The 22762-nt window shown below is 47.8% G+C and overlaps 1 protein-coding gene across 1 annotated transcript in view; it reads right to left on the reverse strand.

Annotated features, from left to right (window-relative positions):
* LOC144807632 (protein mono-ADP-ribosyltransferase PARP12-like) overlaps window positions 1-22762 on the reverse strand; it is a 315778-nt gene that overhangs the window by 98401 nt on the left and 194615 nt on the right. The window contains exon 10 of the mRNA XM_078673255.1: window positions 2665-2795. Within this exon, the coding sequence (XP_078529381.1) occupies window positions 2665-2795 (131 nt within the window). The remainder of the gene's footprint in view (window positions 1-2664; window positions 2796-22762) is intronic.

Below are 22762 nucleotides of genomic sequence, written 5' to 3' on the forward strand. Positions count from 1 at the left end.
TGGCTTTGGAGTGCCAGACTTTTATATTTATTACCTAGTCGCGCAGTGCGCCTATGCACATCCTTGGTTCCATCCAGACGCTCGGATCCCATATTTGAGGCAAAGGCGTACCCCGAGACCCACTTGACATACAAACTGTGTCCACTACATCATGGGCCTGGTTGCAGTTGCGTAGACTGCTCCAGTTAGACGTGCTGTACTCCCCGGCGCTTCCATTGCCAAACCCACACTGGCTCCCCATCACCGCGGAGGCAGTGGTCCGCAGAACGTTGTCCAAATACCAGCTCGCCACAATAGGGGATCTGTTCCCGGACGGCCATGTTTTTTCGGTGTCCGAGGATCCGCGATTTGCGGACCGGACGTTCATGGACTCCTTTGTCCTGACCAGGGTGAGGTCCATGCTTAGAGCACAGTTTCCCTCGTTCCCACTGCCGCCAGATGACATGGCAGCACTGACTTTTCTACTCCAGTCACAAACAGGAGCCCACATGGTCTCCAGGTTGTATGGACTCTGTGTGGCGGCCCTTCCTGCTTCGGACGTGAAAGTTCGTGCGGCATGGGAACTTGATCTGGGTGGCCCCATCACGGACGCCCAATGGGATGCCTGTTGCCGCTCCACTAAAGAGGTGTCTGTCAACAGTAGACATAAGCTAATACATTTTAAATTTTTGAGGCGACTATACTTCACACCGGCGCTGGCCCACAGAATTGACCCGAACAGGCCTCATCACTGCCCTAAATGCAAAGCTCCACATGCCGATTTTGCACACCTCACATGGACCTGTCCGAAACTGCACACCTACTGGCTACAGGTGCACCACATCTTGGGCGACATTTTAGAATGCGAATTGCAACACAAGCCGGAAATTGCACTGCTTGGCTATGTCGCTGAGTTCCCCCGGACCACGCGTAAGCTTGCTGCCATAGGTTTCTTGCTGGCGAAGAGGGAAGTTGCTTTACTTTGGGGGTCCAGGCGAATCCCTGATTCCAAGTCTTGGATGCGCAGCCTTGCCCAATGCAATACCAATAGCGTAGAATACTCCACGCAGGTCCCAACAGCCTCACGCCCGATCGACATCTGGGGCCCATATCGACAGTATCTTAGCAAGATTACACGGGATGCACACTCCCAAGCTGCTAGCTCTATTGTCCCGGAAGGGGTGGGCTAGGTGGTTTTGGTTACCCTAGCGTGCGCTAAACATTGCGTTCCACAGTACTTGGCGTGTACACACTCTCGGAAATGGGTATGCATGAGCTGCTGGTTTTGGATTGCATGCTGGTTGGGGCCGAGATGTTTCCCTCCTCTGTTTCCTTGCATACCTTGCCCCGGCTGAAATGGTTGCTTCACCCTAATCTTACATTTGTCGTTTTACCCACCCTCGCCTGCCTGCGCCTATGCTAATTCCATTTTCCTTGTCAATTGATGTGTTGCTCGCCGCTCTCTCTATCGCGAAGGCTCATTCATTTTCGTTCTGTTTGAAAAAGGTTATATCTCTTTGTATCATCATTCCGCGTGTGCAATTTTCCCTCAGATATGGAAAAGTGAAAATGAGACTTTAGAATGTGTTACACTGCTTGTAAATGTCATTGGTCCAGTCCTCCATTTGCTTCCTTTGAATAATGACCGCTAACGTTTTCATTGTAAACAGTTTACTGTGTAATTGTATGCTTGCACGGACCAATCTGATGCTAATAAAGAGATTTAAAAAAAAAAAAAAAAAAGATGTCTGTTGGAGCAGCCTCTGGACCAAGAACGAATCCTTGCCTTCGATCAGGTTCGGGCTTACCGAGTCTTCCTAAGGTGCTTGGTGAGAGTTTAAGCTTGCAGTCCAGGATAGCCTTTGGGTTTATTTGAGTGCATCTGTCGCACAACTTCCAGTTGTGATAGAAGCTAAGACACCAGAGACCTAATTTGTGAGGGTCCGTCACCAACAACTGCTTATGGCAATCCTTACAGGGTTTAAACACCATTGTTTCAATGGGAGACATGGCCTTTGCAATCCTGGAAATGTTGATGCAAATGTTATCTCAGTGACAGAAATGGACATAGCATGCTCTGAAACCGACTCAGAAAGCACAGATAAAACGAAACTGGCGCCATCGCGTGGAGATGGCAGTTATACTCTGGCCAGATGTTATTTCCCAGGTGTGATAGACTCAAAGTGGAGCCACATGAGACCGCCTAATGGCGTTAGAGGGAATTGGTGAGAAAAATCTCACGCTCCAGTCTGGCACATGGTGTATTCATAAGCTGAGGAATGGAAAATGCTACTTACCAGTATGCATCTGTTCTTGGCATGTAGAGCTGCAGAGTTACACACTGTACATAGATCGCCACCTAGTGCTGGGCCCGGATGTTTGCAGTTTGTTTTTGTCCTGTAAAGTTCTTTGGAAGTCAAGAGATAGGTGACTCCTCCTTTGGACCACATATCTTAATTGCTTTGGTCCCATCTCTGGGAGCACCCAAAAACCTTACAAAGGCGGATACAGAGGTTATTTTTCTTTCTCCCTTGGAATAAAATTACCAACACTTCACAAACAATTTATTTTTTGTTGTTCTGATGCACAGCCACCCTGAAACACTGCACACTCTAGCAGAAACTTCAATCTCACAGATTTTATCTCTTCTAGCTATTGTGAAACAATAAGTGCATTCACACTCACCACTGATATACTTCCCAGAGGGACTGGTTTTGGATACGTTCAATACTCAGGATGACCGGCTTGAGCAGGGTACGCTGAAATAAAGTCTGCACTTTCTTGTATTCTTCCGAAGAATCTGCCAAACGGACGAGCTGTAAGAGAAAGAGAGGTGATTTGCACAGCCCCATTAATGAAATGCATCAATTAAAACAAGATCATGGCTACAAACCCCAGCTACTGCGTTGTATGGTCTGGATTACCTAGAAGTGGCAGCATATTGGGGTACGTATGAAAAAGATTTCTTCCTGTCCGTCAGTGTATACATTAAAGGCAGATTTGTGGCTGGTGGGAGGGACAACCCTAGCAGGCTATATCTAGATATGGATAGCATTTCATGAAAACTGGAAATAAAATGTGTTAGTTTAATCTGAGATCTGTCCCAATTATGTGAATGAAAAGAAAGCTTGATTCCTTTATATCACTCAATCTGAGAGTTTCAATGCCAAAGTTATGTCTATTTGAGCTCACCCAGGAGTACTTTAGTTTTTTTCTTTTCACAAAAATAACATATGTAATTTATACTATGACGTAATCCAAGCTATAAAATGCGGTCTTATTTTGTCCAGCTCTAAATGTTGTTTGCATTTGCATGGAATGTATTTAATATTGTAAAAGTGAACTGCAAAGGAAGCACTAAAACTTGTGTTCCTATTGCAAGCAATGAATGTTTCTTTAACCAAGTAGAGAGTTCTATAAACATTTTTAGATGATAATAGATTTTTGTTTGTTTGAATAGCAAAGTGAATAAAATTGAAAAATGTTATTTTCTTTTTTAAATCTTTTTTCAAAACTATAAATCTGAATCTGAGAATCACACAAAATAACTTCTTCTCAATAACATTGTTTTATAATCTTGCAGGATATCTTTTACACACAAACATGAAAATGATTATCCCTTCACGGATGATCTTGGAAGGCTTTTATTTTGATGATTTGTTGGCATCGTGAGGTGGTCATCCTGCTCTATTGCTTTGAAGTCCTCAAGGGAGAGCAACAGTGCTAATTACAATATGACAGAAGACTATTTGGAAGTGTCCAGCCTGGGCATGGTTAAAAAAGCATAAATGGTTTCAAAAGAAGGCATTATGGAATTGTTTTTAAAGAGAAACTTAGATTTCTACACGTTTTATTTAGACCATGGAGTGGAAGGCAAGAATGCCATCAGGTGTAGATTTGAAGAGCTAATACTCAAATTCTTAAACTTAAACCAAGCCTACCATAGGGTCAGCCTATGATGCATGTTCATTTGGTCATGGACTTATTTTAAAAGATCAAAATGCAGGGAACCTTAAGGTCTTTCTTTAATGGTTTGAATGTATAACATCAGCACCCCTGATAATAAGACAGGCATGAAGCCCTCAATAGCAAACAGAAGGCTTAATAATATTTCAACCTGCTTCTGTACATCAATCGTGATAAAAACCAGGTAGGAAATTCACACAAGTCCTGACACCAAAACCAGTGTCAGCCTTGTCAGAAAATCGTCTTTGTAGGCCTTCCAAATGGTGTCTGCTATTAAAAACAGAGATTTAGCCACAAGAAAAGGTATATTCAAATGCATTAGAGAAAACAAAGATGGGTTTCTTCTAAAAAATTTAATTGAGGTTGAACATCTAATACACAGAAAGGTAGTGTGTTAGGTGGAAAATACTTGACCACTAAACAGAAGGAAAATGTTACTTACCCTGTAACCATCTGTTCATGGCATGAACTGCTGTATATTCACAAGTTCTGCATACTCTTGCCATATAGTGATGGTTTGGACGTGTACAACTAGCTTTTTTCCGTACAAGTCTTTTGAGTCACGAGGTGTTAGATTGTTTTCCCATACGGTGGGTGAAGATGGAGATGGAACAAAAAGTGATAAAAGATAACCATGTAAGTGTGTATGAAGGAGGCCCGAAGAACGGTGCCGAACCGGGGCGCAACAATTCACATCCGAACCCGATGGTGAAAAAAAACAATCCAACAATGGAGTCGATGCCCATGCACACTATCACCGAAAGGAGGAGTCACTTACCTTGTGACTGGAAAGACTTCTTCGAAGAAAAACAAAGTGCAAACATCGGGATCCAACACTACATGGCGATCTATGCACAGCATATGATCTACAGCTCATATGCCTCGAACACATATTTACATATATTTGCATGGGTTGAAGGCTTCCAAGGAGGAGAGTCAGCGCTTGTGAATCTACAGGATTAAATACCAGGAACAGAGGCTTACAGGGTAACATTTTCTGTAATTGGTATGTATAGTTGTAGATACACATGCTCTGATTAGAATGTAAAGCAGTTGTCCCATAAAGTAGTGGCTACCCAGAGGATGTAGAAGATTGAAAAAGTGTACGTAGTACAGCCCGGCCACTTAGGTGTTGACGAGCTAGGACATTCACTTAGTACATGTGTGGTGCGGACCCGATTGATGCCTTACAGATATTAGCTAATGGAATGCTTCCCATAAAAGCCACAGAAGCAACCTTCTGTGCGTAGAATGCGGCCTTCGTGGAACGGAGTTGACATTTGGTTTTGGCATAGCAGGTTTGAATACACCTGGTTAGCCAGCGTGCCACTCCTGCTCTAAAAATAGCCCTAGCTTTGTGTGGCTTAGTGTAGATGACAAACAGGTGCTGTGAGGTGCAGGTTTTTGTCCTATCGAGGTAGCATGAGGTCACTTTTAACATTGAGCCCATGAAGAGTCCTTTCCGCTACAGAATCTGGGTGTGGAAAGAAAATTGGTAGTTCAATGGTTTGGTTGAGGCGGAAGGGAAAGACCACTTTGGGCAAAAACTTCGGGTTAGTACAGAGGACAACCTGTGAGTGAAACTTGAAAAAGGGTTCTTCCAGGATGAGGGATTGGGAATCTCACTGATTCGCCTAATGAAAGTAATAACGACTAGAAACAATACCTTCCATAATAAAAACTGGAGATGGCATGGGTGAAGGGGCTCGAGTGGAGGCCCCATGAATCTAATAAGAACTACATGGAGAGGCTGGAGGTAACCTAGGAGAGATACCCTTTTCAGTCCCTCCATAAAGGCTTTAATGACAGGGATTCTGAACAGTGAAGATTGTTCCCTGTTCTACAGGTATGTTGCCACTGCAGCCTAATGAAAGTAAATAGAGGTGTATCCCAGACCTGAGCATTGTGAATGTAGAAGACATACAATGTCTTGTAATGCAACTTAAGTGGATAAATGTGTTTGGGTGAGCAGTCGTGTACAAACCTCCATCAAGTTACCACTTTGCAGGCTCGGTTGGTGGAACACCGAGACTCCTTGATTATGGAGATGCACTCAGCTGGCAAAATGAAATGTCCAAACACTAATACCTCAGAAGCCAGATTGCTAGGTTGAGCTGCTTGGGGTTGGGATGCATGAGTGTACCATGGTACTGAGTGAGAAGGTCGAATCTGCCTGGGAAATTTTCGTGTGGGACTACTGACAACTTGAGTAGGGCTGTGAACCACGGCTGCTTGGCCCACATGGAAGCTACAAGGATGAGGTTAAGCGAGGTCTGTTTTAACCTATGGACCACATACGGAAGAAGTGGAAAAGCGTAGCCCTAATCAGTTAGTCCACAGCGCATTGCCTAAGGACTGCAGGTGCTGTAACCTGGAGGTGAATCGTTGCCATTTGGTGTTTTCTATGGTTGCGAAGAGATCTAACCCTAAAAGTTGGAAGTACATTAGTAGGGCTTGGGGGGTGAGTTCCCACTCTTGGACTTGTTGCTGCATCCTGATGAGCAGGTCTCCAAACTCGCTGCCCAATTCGGAAGGTACTCCGCTAGCAGGTCAACCCTGTGGTGGATTGCTCTGTGCCAGCTTGGAGAGTTGGGAAGAGCGTGTGCCCTCCTGTTTCAGAAAATAATGCATGACAATCATGTTGTCTGTTCTGATAAGGACTATTTTGTGAAGTACGTGGCAGCAAATAACTTGAGAAATTTGGAGTAGCAGCAGTTCCAGGTGGTTGATATGGAAAGACTGTTGAAGGGATATCAATAGACTCGGGACAGTCATATCTAGCAGACACATGCCTCAGCCCGTGAGGGAGGTGTCAGTGGCAATGGTCAGCCGCGGGATTGGGTCTAGTAAGGGCCTGCCCTGCAACACGTTGTTGCTGTACCACCACTGCAGGGTGCTATGAGTGCTGGACAATCAACACTTGGTCCTCACATAGACTCCCCCGCATGTGACCACTAAGCACTTAGGTACTACTGGTGCGGACTCATGTGTAATCATGCATGGGTAACAATGGCAATGATGGAGGCCCTCATGCCAAAGAGGCACATCACCTCCCTGACTGTAAACTGGTGTTATGGCTGAATATGAGGCAGCAAGTGCTGGAAAGTCTTGGAAAGAGCTGGGATAAGATTTCCAGGTGACTACATTTAGTACTGTCCCTAGGAAGTGGGATTTGTCCACCTTGATAGTGACAAAGATTGAGATCCAAGGTGATCTGACCATGGGCGAAACATTGTTCCCTGCTTGTGCTCTCTATCAGTCAGTCGAGGTATGGAGATTTGTAAGTGCTGCTCCTTCTGAGATGAATGGCTACCACTACAAGGTATTTAGTAAAGACTAGGTGGTGTAATTACCCAAGAGCAGAATTTTGAATTTAAAGTGTTGCCTGCTTTCAACAACCTGAGGTAGCAGTGATGAGCAGGGTGGAATGGAATATGGAAATAGGCGCCCTTCAGGTCATGAAGTTGGTCTTTCTGCAGCAATGGGATGATATCCTGGAGCGTGACCACATGAAGTGCTCAGACAGTTCTTGTTGAGGGGTTTGAGGTCAAGGAAGAGCCTGAGGGACTAGTCTTTCTTGGGGATGAGAAAGTACAGGGAGTATACTGCTTTGCTGTGGTGGAACAGGTTCCAAAACATTTATGAGCAGTAGCTCGTTTACTTCTTCCTTTAGGAGGTGCTGGGGGTTGGCTGGGAGGTAGTGTCTATGGGATGGGGGATGCTTGCTGGTAGGACAGTGAGTTCCAGGCAATATCCGTGATGCACCATGGGCAGAACCCATTGGCCGGAGGGGATGGGTTGCCACTGTCTGAGAAACCTCTATATGCAGACCAACAGATGATGTGTGATAAGGAGGGAAAGGAGAGGGAGTGTTTGGTGGGAGAGGCTCTCTTTGCTGCACTACTTTTTGAGTTATTCTGTCTGCAGGCATTCCTAGAATAACCATGAGAGTCTTACTGCTGCTGTCTCTGGTAGGAGTGAGAGGCCTCTGGAGAGGTGGTCTTGGTGCCTCCCCAAAACTGTGTTCGGTTAAAGGATCGGCTTGGTGATGGGGTCTGGAGGGTTCCCATCACCTTGGCAGTATCCGCGTCTTTCTTTATTTTCTCTAGTCTTCGATCAACTTGAGGCCCAAAGAGGTGTCTCCCATCAAAGGGCATATCGATCAAATGCTGCTGGATGTCTGACTTAAAGCCAGAGACATAGAGCCAGGTATGTCATCATATTAGGACGCTGGAATAATACCCCTGGCAGTGGTGTCGGCCGCATTCAAGGCACACCTGATGGTGGTGTTAGTGATGGTCTGGCCGTTGGCCACAAGCTTCTGAGCACTTAGTCTATATTGGCCTGGGAGATGATGTACGAGTTCTCCTATCTCATCCCACTGAGCTTGGTCGTGCCGCAATGGGTGGCAGATTGTGCGGCCACTCCTTTGTCCGCAGCATATATTTTTTTGATTTCCTTATCTGGCAGAGGGGCATCTGCCGTACATTTGTGCATTTGCTTGCTTACAGATGGTGTGCATAAGCAGAGAGTCTGAGGGAAGTTACCCTCTAATATAAGGGGAATCTGAGAAGGATACTTTTTTAATGAAACCTGGGTGCAACTGCGCTGCCCTATACAGGTCTTTAAACACTGATGGTGGATTTTAACATGCCCTTGCACATGGGCAGATATTGAGTTTAATACTGTGTGTGAACGTGTCTCCACTAAGAAGCCATCCTCCTCAGAAATGGTATGTATGTCCACCTTAAGGAAGGTGGCACCACTGTAAATGGCATCGTGGTACGAGGTAGTATCATCCGGAGGGGAAGACTTTCAGGGGTAGAGATCAGGGTCAATGCCGCCTCTAAGGCCGACCCCATTATCATCCCAAGCATCATCACAGGGCTCTGAGTCGTACAGGACATCATATGGGTCCGCAGGATTTATCGGGATACCCTGCCCATTTGAGGATTGTCAGGACCACCCCCCTGACAAAGCTAGTGGAGATGGCCCATGTGGTGGAGGGGGATAGGTGCTTTAGGCAGAGGAAGAGTTAGAGAAGGGAGGGGTCTGGGTCACTATCTCAATGTTTCTTGGGCTTGAGAGGAGGTAGCAGCGCCAATGCAAGATGCTCCTTGATGGTAAGCTTCTTTTTGAGAGGAAAAGTGCCCTGCACCTTCGTTGCTGGTTTGACAATGATCCTACCCATTTGAGGGTGGATGAAAAGTCAGTCTACTGCCCAATTCCTCCAGGAGGCACTGTAAAATAAAAGCCTTGAGGTCCTCAGTGCCCATTGAAGAAGGCACCTTGGATAGGTGCATCAGCACCAATAGGTGTTTTGGATCCAAAGATGCTCTAGCTGTTGATTGCTGTTTCTACTCCAAAGTCAGTCTAATAGTTGAAGGGTGTTTCGGCTCCAAATGGCGAGGCTGCACCGGAACCATAAAACTGGAAGGGATCGCAGGCGAAGCCAGCACAGAGGAAGGCTGAGTCTTTTGTGGCACAGTCTGCTCCGGTGCTGGCCATGGCTGGGATGCAAGGGCAGTCTGAAAGGCTGCTGGGCTGGTGGTGGGGTCGGCAACTACCTCCCTGAAGGGTGGTGATCAGAATATGGTGTGACTGATGGGACACAGTACTCACGGTTGGTGTCTTCTGGCATTGTCCTGGTAGAGATGGCTGGTGGTCTCTGAGTCCAAAAGAGAGATTGGCTCTAGACTGAAGCTAGCTGGTTCCCCTACAGACTCCGCGATGCCTGCTTCTTCTTCGACATCTGCATCGAAAATGTCAGGGGCGTCATCCTGCCGCAGTGCCATCTTGGTCTGAGCAAGCCGCCAGTCACGTCAGTGCCCAAGGGTCTTATTGGATTGGAACGCAAGGCCGACAGAGCAGGATGTCTTATTGAGTGGTGATCGTGCCACAATTGTTTGAAGTGGCACTGTGCACAATAGGGGCACCACAGTACATGTGAATGACGTGCACCAATGGAAGCCCCTCCCACTGCCAGCTTAGGTGGAGCATTCCTTTAGGAGACATGTTTCCGGGAGAAGTGTGTAAGCAAATGCCTCTATTCGTATGGTCACCCTCTAGTTTGAGGATTGATGCTGTTGGTTTTTCAACCCTGAAAGTGCACTGAGGCCTGCTAACCAGGCTTTACTACCCATGCCCTTACAACTTAAGCAGGTATGTCAAATTGTCTCATATCAAATTGGCTAAGCTAAATTACCAGTAAGTACCTAGTAAAAGATACCCAGGGTAAGTTAGATGGTCACCCCAGGGGTTAAAGCACAGGTTGTGCCACCCGTTTGTGTCACAGGTAATACTAAACTCCCATCACGTCATTTTTTGAACCATTTAAAGTAACGGCAAAGCCAGGCTTCCTCCTGGTATATGTGTAAGCCGCCCCTATGGCAGGCCTATCAAGTGCTAAGGCAGGGTTTAAATTAGCTGCGGGTAGAACATGTTTTGATAGTAAAAACATGAAAGGATAATGTTACTTACCCAGTGTGAGAAAGTGCCATCTTTCTTGCATTGGTATACCCCCACTTTTTGTTGAACTGCTGATGTGCTTTGACTGAGTTTGTGCCTGGGCTCCTGCCAACCAGGTGCCCAGGGCCTGTGTTCCTTCCCTAAAAACTGTGTTGAAACTCAAACCCAATTGGCATCTCTGCCCACCTGTCAGCCCCTAGTAAATGGTACCCTAGGTACCCAGGGCATGGTGAACAGAGAAGACCCCTAAGGGCAGCAGCACTTATTGTGCCACCCTTAGGAGCCCTTCACCCTGACACCCACACACTGCCTTTGCAGGCTGAGTCTAAGTACAGAACTAAACAAAGAGTTGACATGAGACACATCCCTGTGTGCCATGCCCACAAAACCCACTGCCCTGGCATACTTCAGTCTCCCCTCTAGCTGGGTGCCCTATGCTAGTGGTGTGGGCACAGGTGCATGGGCCCTGTGCCCCTACAGTACCCAGGGCCATTCCTGGGCACTGTAAGTGCAGTGATGCCATTAAGAGTATGTGGTGCTGGGAGATTGTCAATACGAACTCCACAGCACCATAATGGCTACACTGAAGACTGACAAGTTTGATATCAAACTTCTCAGCACATTAAACCCACAAGGATGCAAGTGTGGGATTTAATGTAAAATGCACTACAGAGGGCATCTTAGAGATGCCCCCTGAAACCTAACCTGCAATCGACGTCTTGTCTGAGGGGCTGAATAGGCTGCCACACAGAAGACATGTTGCTGAACCCCTGGGTGGAGAGCCCTCGCTCTCCTGGGCCTGTAACAATGCACATCCTGGGACGAGGTGCCAAGCATCCTCCCCCAGGATGGGCAGGGGGAGCTTCAAAGGCATTCCGCCCTTGTGAGCTTCTCCAGACTACTTGCTGTACTCAGCAACTGGCCCCCACCGGTTCTGCCCCCCACTCTGGCGGGAAGACTGGCGGGAAACCAAACGTCAGGAAGGGGGTTGTGCCAACCTGTGCCAACTCCACCCCTCCGGTGGGAGAGGCGAGGTGAAGCACGACCCTGGGCCCCGGCCATCTTGAAGATGGGGAGCCCCGCCCAATTACAGCTAGACCTCTGCCCCCCTCCCACAGGAGAGGAGCAGGCTAGGGGGTGTACCCACCCCAGGACAGGGACCCATTGGTCCCTGCCCTTACCCTACCTGTAACACCCCTAAATTTAGTATTTAGGGGCTCCCTGAACCTTCCTTCCTCAGATCCCGAGAAAAAAACAAGGAAGAAGATCAAGAAAAAGAAGACCCACCGTGCAGCTGCTAACAGGACGACACCAACTGACTTGGCCCCAGCCCTACGGGCCGGTCGATGATGGAACCTGCCCCTGCTAAATCCCGGCCACTCCTGCGGACAGCAACCTAGGAAAACCCGGAGGACCTGCCTGCCTTGACCCTCTAAAAGACTGGGACTCCCATGAGTTGAGGCTCTGCTCCAACAGCAATACCCCTGGTGCCAGCCAGGAACCGCGAATCCAGCCCACTCTGCACCCGCCGAGCCCGGCCCGTGCCTGAGTGATCCAAGACCACGAGGACGTCCCCCTGGCGACTGGGACCCGAAGTCCGGTGCCCAAAGAACCTCCTTGACGACCCCAGACGACGCCTGCGGCCTCAGAACCAGGGACCCCTCCAACCGCGACCAGCAAAGGGAAAAACTTCCCGACACCCAAAGACACCCCTGCACCCGGCGCCCCATGGCCACCTGTGCCCTCCTTAGGGGTACTTACCTCTTCTCCAAGAACCCAACTTACCTCTCAAAGTGGTGGTCGCACCAGAAGAATCTCCGTCCCCGTGCCTGCAACCTTTGTTCACTTTGTAACTTTCCCATGGGATAACATTGAGCGCCCAATGGCTCAAAAGCACCCTGCACCCAGCCGCCCGAGTGCCGCTGGAAGTGCAACTACTACCCTACTCTACTTCCCCACTTGCCCTGAGTAGTGACCAGGAGCTCAACTCCTACAGCCGTGTGGCCTGCCTGCTTGCAGCCACCAACCAAAGGACCGCTACTCTCCACTGGATTGCATTGGGTATACTCTCTCTGCACCCGGCTGTCCCTGTGCCGCTGAGGGTGTAACCACTGTACCTTTCTGACCCTAGGAGACCCCCGAGTCTATGCCCAGAACCTTAACCTCACCAGTCGAGTACTCACCTGAAAGCAGATAACTCACTTTCCTTCCATAGGCTAACATTGACTGGTTTTCACTGAAATTTATTCGAAGTGTGGAGTTTTGAAACTTTAAAATATTCCTCTAAAATCAGTCGAATAACGATTTCCGAAATACTCACTTGGGATCAGGTGAGAAGCCAGTGCTGTACTTTCTAGCTCAGTACTGAACATCAAAAGTAATCCTAACTGTACTTACCAGTTACCTGCATTTTGTTCCATAGGAAACCATTGACTGTTTTTCCTTGAAATTTCTTCTAAGTGTCGATTTTTGCAAAATACAAATATTCATTAAAAATCGCACCGGTTGTCTGGCTGCCGCCGCCATTGGACCCGGGCTACCTGCAGTGACCGGCCCGTGTGAGCGGGCCCCTGTTTGACTTTTGCAACCCCAGGGAGGGGTTTGATTGGATCTCCGGCTGGTAGGCCCATCGGTGTGGACAGTGCTTACATCTGGGGCCGCGGTGTGTCTGGCCCGTCGTGAGGGCCGCGTAGCTGGCGGCGAGTCTGGCTCGCATTCGTTGACCTGCCCCTCTGGGCTGCTTGGATATAGTGGCCAAACCTGTCAGTGACATCCTACGGTGGTGCGGTGGAGACCGCGACGAGTGTGGTGGGCCCGGCCTGGGTCGTTGAATTCCCCCATAAGAGCTGGGGAGCGAGCTTTCTTTTTGAGGATTTCCCAAATGGCGGCCAAACCGGACACCGACAGGCATCTCCCTAGGTCCTCTAGAGGACCAAAACAGGTTCAATCCAATCGGCTGGACCGCTAAACCATATCTAAAGGCTTGCCTATAGACTCAAAGCGATCCCAATCGGGGGCAGATGACCCTTCAGGAACACCGGCGGAGCGGACGCTGCTGGACGTGATGGCAGCTATCGAAGGTGTCCACTGGGACAGAAGATGGAATCACTGGATAATAAGCTTGATACGGTCACGATCGAGGTAAACCTCATCCGAGCGGACCTTAAGAAGGCGAGCGAAAAAGTAAAATCGTAAGATATAAAGACTGCTAGTTTGATAGACGATGTCGCTCTTCTCCAGCAGGAGGTGCGTGACCGCAAGGCCTCCCGGGCGCTGACAGACAAGAAGTTGGACGATTTTGAAGGGAGGGCGCGACAAAATAATATTCGAATCCTCGGGTCCCGGAGAAGGCGGGGAACCCGGCCCGGACCTGTTCGTCGAGGACATTGCCCTTAAGTACCTCAAGCCCAAAGGTTTTAGCAATTACTTTACGATTGAGCGGGCGCATAGGGTCCCCGGGGGTCGGCCTAGGCCTGGTGCGCCGCCTCGCCCGATGATCGCGTTTGGCAGGGTTTCGGGCGGTCGGGGCCACGCCGATTTTGGGTTTATTTGATGGTTTGCTTAATCGTTTGCACTGTGTGATTTTTTTTTTATTTTTTTCTCACATCAGGAGACAATGCTTTAAATGTACTGCTTCCATACCAGTTAAATTTCTAATGTTAGACGGGGATCGGGGATGACTGTGCTTAGTTGGAATGTTAATAGCCTAGGAGACAGCATTAAGAGGGGAATGGTGAGCCAGTTGGTTAGAAGGCACGCCCCAGACGTGGTGCTCTTACAGGAGACACCTCATTGGAAATCGCTGCATGGCCCTACATATAGGGGGTTATAAATTGGTAGCGCATGCTGGATTCACCACTGGGTCGAGAGGAGTTGGTGTCTTGATTAAAAAATCCTTTCCCTTAACGATTCAGGCCACATGGTGTGACCAGCGAGGCCGATACATCGGCATATCGGGGCAGTGGGAGGGTAAAACGGTCACCTTCGTCTCCATTTATGTCCCGCCTGGCCTCCAATCCGACACGTTCCGAGATTTGGGTTCTATCTTCCTGACTCTTCCGTTGGGCCTTCTTGTGATAGGAGGGGACTTTAACGCGGTGGTGGACGGGGAGGTGGACCGGTACCCGGCTCGAGTCATGAGACCAGCACAGAGGTGGCTCCCTGACTTCTTAGAAACTACGGGCCTGGTAGACAGCTGGAGGGTTCGTAATCCAAGTGGAAGGCACTATACACACGTGTCCGCCGCACACAGTAGCCTGTCTAGTATAGACTACGTAATGGTGCCAGCCGCCCAGGCAAATGCTGTCCGGGAGGCTCACCACCTGGGGAGGGGCATCTTGGACCACTCTCCGGTTTGGCTCCGGCTGGAGTTCGATCAGTATGATGTGCGTAGGGTTGCCCCTATTAGTGCTTGGCACATGAGGGACCCCAACACCAAGAAAGAAGTTGTTAAAATCTCAGAAAGGTACTTTCAGGAGAATGCAGGTACAGTGGACTCGGCACAGACTCTGTGGGAGGTATACAAGACCGTCGTTCGGGGTGAGGCCTTATCTTTGGTAGCGGGGAAGAAAAAAGAGCGGCAGGCAGAGATGGAGAGGGTTGAGGGGGAAGTGTCGAGATTGGAGGCGGAGGTGTTTAGGGCAGTGACCATGGAGGGGTTACATAGGCTTAAATTGTGGCAGGATGAGTACAAAGGACTCGCTAGGGACAAGGCTAGAGCGCAGAACTACGAGATTCAAAGCAGGGTTTACGAGCACGGAGATAAGGCCGGTAAACTGATAGCGTGGCTGGAAAAGGGTGAGTGGGCATCGCGGTTGGTACCAGAGACACAGTGGGAGGATTCTTGCGCGCTTACTGATCCGCAGGCCATTGCAGACAGGTTTGGGGAACACTATAACAGGGTATATACCTCGGCTGGGGAATATACAGAGGCGGAGAATAGCGCAATGATAAAAGACCGGAAATACTTAGAATCCCCACTCACAGACGACGAGGTGGCGCAGGCAATCAGAGGAGTGAACTCCAGGAAGGCTACGGGCCCAAACGGGATTCCCATAGAACTATACAAACTGAGTTCCAATAGGCTTCTCCGCTCCATGTTTACAGAATGCAGAGAGGGGGGACAACTCCCATATGATCAATGGGTGGCAAATGTAGTGGTCATCCATAAAGCGGGGAAGCCCAAGACATTATGCTCGTCATACAGACCTATCTCGTTGCTAAACGCTGAGCCCAAAATATTGGCTAAGTTGCTGGCGACAAGACTGGCAAAGGTTATCACTACCTTGATACATCCGGATCAGTCCGGCTTCATGCCTCGCCGTAATACAGCCCTTAATTTGCGGCGGTTACACAGGGTGCTAGGTAGGACCCCGACGCTCCAGGAGCCGGCAGTTTTGGTATCTTTGGATGCCACCATGGCGTTTGACAGGGTAGAGTGGCCATATTTATTTGCAGTGTTGGGGAAGCTTGGGTTTGGTCCGGGGTTCGTGAGTTGGGTACGCCTCCTCTATGCCCTGCCTCTGGCGAGGGTGGTCGTGAATTATCAGAAGTCTGCTGACTTTCTCCTCGGCAGGGGCACGAGACAATGCTGTACCCTGTCCCCGCTCGTGTTTGCCTTGGCCTTGGAGCCCTTGGCGGTGAGGGTTCGGTGGGACCGTTCGATCCGCGGCTTACGGTGGACATTGGAATGGGAGGACAAAATTTCATTGTACGCTGACGATATCCTGCTTTACCTCACCAATCCGAGGGGATCTCTTATATGTTTTTTGGACGTGCTTGCCATTTTTGGGAGGAACTCTGGCTTTGCTATAAAATGCTCAAAGTCAGTGCTCTTCGTTCTTAGGGGTGACCCACCGGTTCTTCTACAGAATTGCCCGATACAGATCGAACGGATCGGGTTTAGATACCTTGGCATGTACGTCACGCTTGATCCAAAACTACGATATAATAATAATCTCGGGCCCCCTTGAGTAGATTTAAAGGTGATGTGGCACGCTGGAAGGCGCTCCCACTCTCACTCCTAGGTAGGGCAGTGCTTTTTAGGATGATGGCCCTTCCCCGATTCTTGTATGCGCTCCAGAACGCTATAGATTTGGTACCCGCACCTTACTTCAGCGAGATAGAGGCCCTCCAGAGGCAGCTTCTTTGGGATGGCAGGCCCCGTATAGCATTCTCCAAACTCACTCTCCCCCGGTCCGACGGGGGAATAGGCCTGCCAGACCTAAAGAAATACTACTGGGCCTCCCAATTGGCTGGGGTGAATCATGCAATATACTGGCCCCCTGGGGACCCAGGGTATGCTATGGACCGCTGGCAAGTTCCTGGAGTCTATTTTACTAGAGCGCTCTATGCTGGACCTCGTTGGTTTCCCCTCGCGGAACCAACGGCACATGCCTTCCAGGTGTGGTACGCGGTAAACAGGCACCTTAAGTGGGAAGGGAGACTCACACTGGCCACCACTCTGTGTAACTCGGAGAAGTTGGGGAGCTTATGGAAATCTAAGGGGTTTGACAAGTGGGATCACATTGGGATTACGCAGATTCAAGATGTTTGGGAGAAAGGCACAGTCCTCGCATTGAGCACACTTCAGCAGCAATACCATCTTCATGATCGTGAACATTACGGTTTCCTCCAGATCAGACATGCCCTACTAGCAAATATCCCCAAGGACACATCGTTTCCCGATGCCTCCCCTCTCGAGGACCGAGTCCTAGACGGCAACCTCCCTGCGCAAACAATTTCACTAATATACAAGAAGCTTATTAACCATATGGAGGATCCGCTGGTCCTCTTAAGAACGCACTGGGGTGAGGATGGTATAGAGTTGGATGACGAGGACTGGCCCATATGGGTCGCTCGGAGGGTGGAGAGTGTAGGATGGGGTGCGGGGAGCTTGGAACGTTCATGCATATACTGTGGCATTGTCCCGGGGTGCAGGCATACTGGGAGAAGATTCACGAAAAGCTACGCGAAATCCTGGGTGTGGAGATACGGCCAGAGGCGCGCAGGTGTATTCTGAACGTTTGGGAACCTACGGATCTGTCTGCATATAGGAAGCAATGGGTTACGTTGGCCTGCATGATAGCCAAGCGGAATATCGCCCAGTTGTGGGGAGCCAGCCAGACGCCTCAATTTGAGAAGTGGGAGGATCTGGATTGGTGCATGTTTAGGGAGAGGTCGGTATATGTAGCTAGGGGGTGTCCGGCAAAGTGGGGGAAGGTCTGGGAGGTCTGGAATTAATACCACAGGGATATCTGTGTGCCTCCGATGTGTTCCGAGGAAGTGGAGGCGCAAGTGCCCCCTTGATCCTTTACCTATATACTGTGTTTATTATTTCGAATGTATGGAAATGTACTGATGTAACTTATTAGAACTGCTGATATGTTTTTCTTTGTCATTTTGTTAAAAAAAGATTTATTTTTTTTAAAGAAAAATCGCACCAACTACTGAAACGTAAATACTTACCCGTCTTAGGTAGAGGTCCCAGTGCTGAACCTAGGAGTCCAGTACTGGATTACAAAAGTAACGAGAACCGACTTTACCTGTGAGTTGAATTTCCTTCCATAGGATAACATTGCTAGTTTTTCACTGAAAAGTTTGTGTCAACTTTGAAAATACATTTATATTTTTTAAAAATTACAACTATAACCAAAACGCTTTCACTTAACTGATTACAGCTGAGGTCCCGGGACTGAATTCAGGATCCAGTCCTGTGGTTAGAAAAGTAATCAATTACCAAGACAGCCCATATGTAGCTTTACTAGACTCTGTTACATGCATAGTTGCAGCCACAATGGTCCGTTCATACCTGGTGGCATATCTATAATATCAGGCGACAAGTGTCCACATACCTATGGGTATTTTCCCCAGTTATAGACAGCAATCTATTTGGGTTTTAGATATGAGCATCTTGGTGCCATGATAAATGACGAGCTTTCAATTAGCATTTATAACATCTAGTATGCATTGAGAGCACTCTCGTCGTCGATTGACCATTACATGTTTCTACAAACATGGAACTGATCTATGTTAGATTAGCACCTTGCGTCTGCAATTTGCGAGACTCTTGTTGGAACATTGTTTACACTTGAAACCTTAGGGACTTGCATATGGGTTTCACTAAGTAAACGTGCCTATGTGAAACAACTCGTAAGGAATGCTTAATCAGAATTTAGCACGACTGGGTAAATTTAACATATGTTCACACAATAGCCTTTCATGCACATTGCCTATATATATTTTTTAAGTCTACACCCTTCGTATCAGCGCGAACGGAGCAGACTACATATCCCAGGTCACCCGGTAGTTCTTGACGTAGTCTCGTGAGACCTCGCGAACTCCAGAACTTCGTCCGGGAACCCGGAAGACCGCGTCTGGATACTCGGGTGAAAGAGGTGTATTTAACAACCTTCCACTTCCCGTTCGGTACCTCCCCGACGGCTCTGAAGACCGTCAGAGGTACCGACGGAGAGGTAAGAGTGTGCTCTTATGCGCTTACGATCCTGTTAGACATGGGTGGTTACTATGGTTCGTTTTCCCAGTCTCAGGCCACCATTGGGCGCCTATTCCAACTTACCCAGTACCTAATCAGGGTCTAATCAAGTTTAATAGTCGTATGGGCTCAGATATTATCAGTAGTTCTCTCTCATGTTTGTATAAAAATGTCCACGTATTCAGGTTTGCACATCATACGATGGATTATGTATCATGATCAGATTCGAACTTAATGCGGGGTAATAACATCTCTGGGAGTATGATGGTGATTGCTGTTGATGCTTAGGGCTGTTTTGCCTTTTGGCAAGTAATGTATTCGGACAATATACACTACGACTAGTAACGTCAATTAATGAGAGTGAGTGTGTAGCTGTACTTGCCGGGTTTGTTGTGTCGCGTGCCCGTGGCAGTTGTTTCTGTTTTTAACGTTAAGGCATGCTACACCACAGAAATTTGAGTTTGGTGTACTTTTCCTTTTAGAGTGGTGCCTCCTTTATCCTGAGCTGTTGCCAGGTGGGGTGAGGTTTTGTCCTCCATACTAATAAGGTAAGATGGAGTTATGCCCCATTGATTGGGTGTGTGTGTGATGGTTCAATACTTTCCATCACGCATAATCAGAGAACTAATAGGATATTCTTTTTTCAAGATTCATTTGTGCATTGTGTCATTTTATTTTTCTGATCATTGTTGAATCCACGAGGAATTCTGGATTGTGAGACGTCAGACTCACACTACATCCTTTTTGTAACTTTGTAATAGCAGTAGCTTTATTATCTTTAGAGGTCCTGATGAAAGCACATGGTTTAACCTTTTGCCGTTGAGTGCTGAAACATGTTGACCACTTCTGTTGAGGACAGCTATTTGTTAAAACTGGTCCTTGAGTCCTGTTTTTAACCTTTGATCGTGACAGACATCAATAAAATTCACAGTCTGTTCACGCATCAATTTTACATTTTTTCACTTCACATTTTGCACTGCACCTAAAACTTGATCCCATACACTCTATCTTGCTCATCTTGGTAACCATACCTTTTGACATCCGAGAGCTCTGATATCTTTAGAGCAGGAATGTCATTCTATACAAAAGGATACCCAAATGATGAAGCTAATCACCAGGCTTGGTGAATGATGGGAATCCATACACATAAATTTTATGTTATTTTGTTATATTACATTTTTTGAATCTTGTTAAGAATTATTCTTTCTTTTTCTTATCTCTAGACGCTGGTATATATTTTGTGTTTACATGTCAGTTGGGGGCTGCATATTCCAGTTGGTCTTTAAACTCTGGCCTCTGACCCTATCTAAACTTTTTTGTGTGTCTTACCATTGGCTACCATCATCCTGCACTGAGGGCATTTTCTGAGCATAAGTAGGGCAGGCCTGGCACCCCAAACTCCGATGATCTCGACTGGACTGGGTTAAGGACCATGGAAGAATTGCCCTGTGAAACCAGCAAAGAGGGGCTGCACTGTAGTGGACTGCACCGTATGCTCCTGGTGGCTAGCAAAGAAGAGGGTCTGTGGCTGAAGTGTCCTGCCCAAGGAGAAGCCATCGCCAGAACCCAGCCAAAGCCCAGAGACTCTAAGAGCCAGATGAGTGGCCTCCTGTTCGCAGCACAGGGACACAATAGCTAAAGAATCTTGCTGGGGCAAGTTGGTAGCCCAAAGTCTTCGACCCACCGCCAACCACCGCCATGCAGCACAAGGGACAGGGACCAGACGCACAAATTTGTACCAGTGTTTATTGAACCTGGGAGTGTCGTTAGAATACAGCTGGGACACTCAGAAAAAAATTATCGACTCAGCAAGGACTGGCCTGTGACCACAATACTGGGCGACTAGTAGCCAAGGGGCGACTGGACTTCAGCCAGCACTGAGAGGGCTTAAAGACAAGGAGGTACTAAGGAGGGACTATTAAGCCTATTGATCAATGAAAAGCCAATTTACAAAGGACAGTGACACAAGGCAATAAAAAATATGGACATAGAGTGTGCAGAGCTTCAAGTCCATACCTGAATATAGCATGCCCATACGCTGCCCAGGCTCGACCTACAAACTATATTGGCTGGCCCAGTCTGTACGTTGGTGGTGAGAACATATAGATGTAGCAAGGAGTTTGGAAAACAATCAGAGTTGCAGTGCACATGCAGAGTCTAGTAATTAAGTGTGAGGTTTGGCTTTAGGACGCAGTTGCAGGTAGGTTGTAAAGGGCCCCCATATGTCTTTAGGCTCCCAAAATGGCATAAGCTCCCAAAATGTTTATAGCTGTTCCTGACTGTAAGCTACATCACCCAGCCATGCTTGAATATTTGGAGCTGGCCGCCTGCCCCAGTGCATCGCCACCCTTCGTTTAGCTAGAAGAAGCAGCACGGACGCGAGACGGCGACATGTAGTAGGCATATCATTTACGCAGGCCAGAAGGCATATCACGGGGTCATGTGGGAATGGTGAATCAGTGATAACTCTTATTATGATGCAGATGGCAGCCCAGAAATGAGCAATTTTTGTTCCATGCCAGGTTTAGAAAGGTACAAAAGGGGGTGGTGATGGACGGAGCATCTGAACCAATCAAACACTCACACCCAGTCAACAGAACTGGGTTTAATCCATCACCGTTCTTTAGCCCACTCTGCCACCCCAGTTTAGACATGGCCATATGCAAATCAGTCTGACCCTGTGCCTCATGGGAACAGTCCAGCCCGAACTGCCAAGCCATGCCTTAACTGAACCGGAAACAAGCTTCCCCCCCTTTTGTACCGCTTTGTTCGCCATAAGTTGGCAGGGTATGCTCAGACGTGAGTCCCTTGCTCACTTTGCCACTGGATTCAAGCAAGCCTGGCTGAAGACGGCTGAAATGCCAGAAACCGGTCCTAGGAAGCTTGTTTCCGGTCCAGGGAAGGCATGGCTTGGCAGTTCAGACTGATTTGCATATGGCCATGTCTGAACCGGGGTGGCAGAGTGGGCTAAAAGAACGGTGATGGATTATACCCAGATCTTTTGTGTGATTATACCCAGATCAGTGGTTAACAGAACACTTCAAACATGCTCTGATGCATCGGAGGATAGTTTACACACTATTTGTAAATTGCGAGTCTCTTCAGAGTCTGCCAACACTGTTGCCAATTTAGCAGTAACTTTCACAGTGGTTTAATAGGGAAAATGTAAGAGAAGGAACGCTAAACTTGTATGACTGGGAAAAAAACACTTCCTAACAGGTTGGGGGAGTGACGCACTGAATGAGGGAGAGACTATTCTCATTTAACAACTGCCCCAGTATGTAGTATTTTACTTGAGATAGCTTTACTCTTTCCCCAAGTGCAAGAAGTTTACTCCATATTCTAGCAGTCTTGAATTGTGTTGCCCCACAATCCATAGTCAATAGACAATTTTATAGAAGCATTGACAATGCCCATAGGTCTAGCTTTAAAGGAATGTTGTATGGTAATTTCAACCATAACAAATAAATAGCATGGGAGTGAATATGTATTTGAGTGAAAGCAAGTTAAAAGGTAGGTTTAAAGGTCAAATGACTGTTGCACTGTCAACCCATACCTAAATATCCATGTAGGTTAATGACTACCCTCCTCCCATATAAGCTGCTGCTGCCAGAGAAAGACAAATACTACACATTATCTAGGTATCTACTTTTACAGCATTACCATGTCATTTGTGGAACCTGAAAGTTCAAGCTCAGCCTCCTGGATAAATACATAAAATAACCACAGCAACATGGAGGGTAAGCACTTTGTTGAGGAAGCACACAACTTCTGCCCAATCAAAACATGTACTCCTGCCTCTCAACATATGGGCGGAGCCAAAGCCCCTCTAGTGATGCTCACTACCGGGCTGTA

This window comes from Lissotriton helveticus, chromosome 1_1 (genome assembly GCF_964261635.1).
Source record: "Lissotriton helveticus chromosome 1_1, aLisHel1.1, whole genome shotgun sequence".
Taxonomy (NCBI): domain Eukaryota; kingdom Metazoa; phylum Chordata; class Amphibia; order Caudata; family Salamandridae; genus Lissotriton; species Lissotriton helveticus.